This window comes from Octopus bimaculoides, chromosome 26, assembly GCF_001194135.2.
Source record: "Octopus bimaculoides isolate UCB-OBI-ISO-001 chromosome 26, ASM119413v2, whole genome shotgun sequence".
Lineage (NCBI taxonomy): Eukaryota > Metazoa > Mollusca > Cephalopoda > Octopoda > Octopodidae > Octopus > Octopus bimaculoides.
The window spans coordinates 7,458,636-7,463,158 of NC_069006.1; the positions used below are offsets into that span (position 1 = coordinate 7,458,636).

At 36.8% G+C, this 4,523-nt stretch overlaps 1 protein-coding gene across 1 annotated transcript in view; it reads right to left on the reverse strand.

The window, feature by feature from the left end:
- The window catches only part of LOC106874643 (dual specificity protein kinase splB), a 39,583-nt gene that overhangs the window by 3,766 nt on the left and 31,294 nt on the right, over positions 1-4,523 (reverse strand). The window contains exon 2 of the mRNA XM_052976951.1: positions 2,784-4,461. Coding sequence (XP_052832911.1) covers positions 2,784-4,351 — 1,568 coding nt within the window. The 5' untranslated portion in view covers positions 4,352-4,461. The remainder of the gene's footprint in view (positions 1-2,783; positions 4,462-4,523) is intronic.

Below are 4,523 nucleotides of genomic sequence, written 5' to 3' on the forward strand. Positions count from 1 at the left end.
GAGACGCAGTTTAGGGCAGCTATGTCAAATTCTCTTTTACACCAGATGTGTATATATATGTATATATATGCGGATATATGAAGTGATATAGAGTGTGATTGCTCCAACATCTATCTCCGGATTATCCCCACAAGGATTACTTTACACGGATATTTACTACTGGAATGAAACTACACTCCAAGTACTGTTCTCTCCTTTTTTTCAGCGCATCACACTCTATATCACTTCATACTAAAACTATCCGCCTATGGATATAATAATAGATTCCTTTATTTTTTCTGTCTCCGATGAAGGGAAGTACTGGATCTTCCCAGAAACAGCTGTAAGACTATCCATAAAATACTTCTCCAACCTTACCATTGCTCTCTTTATCTTTTTATTTTTATATATTTACATATATATATATATATATATGCACATGTATGTAAGCATATGGATATGAAAGTAAACAGATCAACATACAGATGGATAGGTACATAGGTAATATAAACAGACAAGCACACACACGGAGACTGAAACACATGACCATATGTATACACACACACACTTCACACAAGGACAATATGAAGACACATCCACACATATGGAGATGCACATCCATACATACAAACATGGTACATAGTTGCAAAACAAACACACACACACAATCAGACAGAGGTACACACATATATAAACACACACACATATGTACATATGCACACACACACACACACTAACCCACACACATGCGCACAAACAAACAAAAAGGAACAGAGTCAAAACTATTGAAAAGGTTACAAGACGCAATGAAAATTTCAGAAAAATTAAATAAAAAAAGAAATAAGTGGAAATTTTACTGGTGAGTGTGTTAAATTATAAAGGCACTAAAAGAGAACAACACTTCTCAGACACAACTAAATATCTTATATTTTACTAATTTATATATACTATGGATCATTTGATATTTAATATATAATTTGTATACAATATTATAACAATAAATTTATAGTGTCCCCCAATCCACTGCTTTCCTCCCAACACCTTTTTCTTTACCACCATCCACCATCACCCCCTTAGGCACCAGCACCCACTTTGAGAACCTATGATCTAAAGTGAAGGCAATGTAAACTCCAGTGTCATCAACTATCTTCCCCTTGTTTGCATAGAAAATGTATAAAGCTACATGTGTGTGTGTGTGTGTGTGTGTGTTGGCACTAAACTTCAAGCACTCTAATAAGTGGCTAACTTTAATCTGTCCCTTGCACATGCACACTTGTTAGATGCCTGATACTTCAATGTAAACTGGTAAGAAGGCAGGCTGTATTTTGTGTGCTTGGGATCCTCCTGGAAATGGGGAACCAAAACTCACATGATTGACACCTAATACAGCAGAAAGCTGTGGGAAAATAGGCAGTGTATACAGAGAGGATGCTGTTGTTGAATGTGTGTGCCAGAAGTGCTTCTCAAGATTTTGATCAGGAAATTTTTCGGTTCAAGATGCACTTTGCTTTTAGTTAAGATTTGATTAGCAATAACACAATGAAGGGGTTAGCGAATGCCAACCCCTGTTATAGGACCAAGATAATCACAAATATTCTCCAAATATCCATATTGAGTTTCAAAAGCCATCAAAACTTAGTTACATGAGCAAGGTGGTGAATGTTTGGGTGATTCTTTGCAGAAACACGAAAAAAAAAAACAATCCTTTTTTTTTTTCTTTTTGAAGAGAATGGTTATCACCATCACCATCGTCATCTAGTGTCCGGTATCCATGCTGGCATGGACTGGATGGTTTTACCAGGGCTGGCACGCTGGAAGGCTGCACCAGACTCCAGTTTGATTTGGCATGGCTTCCACAGCTGGATGCCCTTCCTAACAGCAACCTCTCTGAGAGTGTAATAGGTGTCTTTATGTACTACTGACATAGGTGCCATTTGCGTGACATGGTATCTGTCATGACTGCGATTTTATCGTCTTGATAGGTCTTCTTCACAAGCACGATATAATGCCAAATGTTTTGGTTATTGCTTCTGTGGGCCCAACACTCAAAAGGAGCTTTTCATGCGCCAGTTATGTGACATCAGCATTAGCCACATGGCTTGACAAGTCTTCCTTCATATCACCAAAGGTCTTGGTCACTAGTCATTGCCTCTGTGAAGTGTTAATGGTGAAGGGGGAAGCACGGTGAACTACCTTAAACAATCAGTTTATGCTGTCAGTTTGGTGAGATTGGAACCATCAATTTGGATGTATACTGTGTGACCAGTTGGACAGATTAAATGCAGTGGTCCACCAGAAGTGTCCAATACTTGCTAATTGTTTTTCACTATGACAATACCAGACTACTCACTTCTTTGCTAACGCGACTAATATTACTGGGGGGTTGGCTGGGAAGTTTTGCTGCACCCTCCATGTTTTCATGGCCTTGTGCATTCAGATTTCCACCAGGTTTGGCCTCACCAAAATCCACAGAATGGACAGACCAACTCTGAAGAGAATGTGAAAATACACTTGGAAGAGATTTTTGTCTAAAGACAGGAAATTCTTTGAGCAGAGAATGGATCTACCCAGAAGATGGCAGGAGATACTGGAATGAAATGGTAATTAGATCACTGATTGAATAAATTGCGTTGTGTTTAAAATTTGCTTTTACTTAAAGAAATAAAAAAAGCTTTTTGGATAACCCAATATATACATGCAGTTAAAAAAATGTTTAAAAATAAATAATTTTTAACAAAATTAGTCTGCTAGTGCAAACGAAAATATGGCAGAAAAGGAGTTTGGTACGCAAAATGTAGACTTACCCTTTGGGCAATCCTGATTGCTGTGTCTCAACACTGTTGATAGTTGTTGATGAAGGAATGGTGTTGGCAGTCTTTTTCTCAAGGTCTCTATCCTTATTGACATTGTTATATTTTTCAATTTCACAAGCGGGAGAGTTCTCTAAGCTGTTTCTCAATAAAGCAGACATTTGTGTTTGAAGATTATTCTTAACAGACATAAGCGGTAGATTATCTTCCTCCTCATCATCATCATCATCATCATCAACACTAAAATGCTTTTCTTTGTAATCATCATCTACTTTGTCCTCATCCTGTTCTTCCATAAAGTCACTGAAGTTTTCACAACTGGCCATTCCAGCAGAGAATATCCGCTTCTTCTTATCTGTGAGCTTTTTACATTTTCTTCCTGGCTTTCTTTTGGTCTTGACACCATTATTGTTCTTGTTGGCACCATCACCTGTCATTTCCTGATCGCCATCATGGAAAAAGCGATTCTCTGAAATATCTGTTTGGCGCAAGAGACTTGGTCTTCCAGGAGGCCTTTTCTGGATGTGTTTCACTGGGAAATTCCGTGATAATTCCACAAGATCAATATTCAGCTCTTTGAAGAAATCCTGAACTATAACTTGACAAGGTGTACAGTGTTTGCGTAAGTTAGATATATTTGAACACTTGTCTGCGTTTGGCTGCTTTTCAACACTTTTTCTCATTCCTTCCGATAGATTATTTTCCAAACAGTTCTTTGTCATTTTCGATTCAAGTTTGGAAACATTTTCTTCATTCTCTGCTAACCGATGTGCATTTGGTAAAGATGTGTCTACAGCACATTTAGTTCTGTTGTCAGTTTTAGAATATATATGTTCGTGATTCAATAATGCTGAAGACTCTAAGGTTTTGACATTGTCATCAGTAAAATTTGGTGTGAACGATTTATCTTCTAAAGCAGAATTGATTCTAGGTGATGACTGACCATCTTTGAGTTGCTGGCGTTGACTAGTCTCTGTTACTGGTTCTTCACATTCCATTTTCAAATCACCTTTGAGACCAGCATCTGTGGAAGCATTTAATGCTTTTGTACTTTCAGTATTTTTGGTGGAATTATCAGTCTTTAAAATGGTATTTTCCCACATGTCGAAAGATTTGCATGTCGAAGGCACTTCAGTTTCGATGCTTTCTTCTTGGAGTTTGGACAGTGATTCTGATTCAGTAGAGGAATTCCCTTCAATTTCAATTTGACAATTTGTTTTTTTTGAGAATTTACAAGTTTTATCCCAAGAATTTTGGGGAAATTCTTTCATACTACAAACAACACCATTTGAAATCATATTTTCGGGACCTGGCTTGGCTTTAGAAACATTCTTGTAATTTAAAAAGTTTTCATCATGAATTTGGTGTTGTGCTTGTTCGGTTTGTGTGGCTGGTTTAATTCCTTCCAAGCTCAGCCAATCAGATTCTTTATTTTTAACATGGTTGTGATTGTCTACGGCACAATTTAAGAAATTTTCAACTTTGTGAAATATCTTGTCCTCATAATTTACCTGACTGCATGTTTCTGTAGATTCATCGCCCATTTCAAACACTGCAGCCATCTTTAATGTCCATTAAACACAACTTTTAATATGGCAGTGATAATATTGATAGTGAGAAATTAATCCTCTCCTTTAGATGTTCATTGTCCTTTATGTCTTTATTTTCAAATCTGAAAACACAAAAGAAAGAAATTGAGATATTTTTAGCATACAAAAAAAAAAAAAAAAAAAA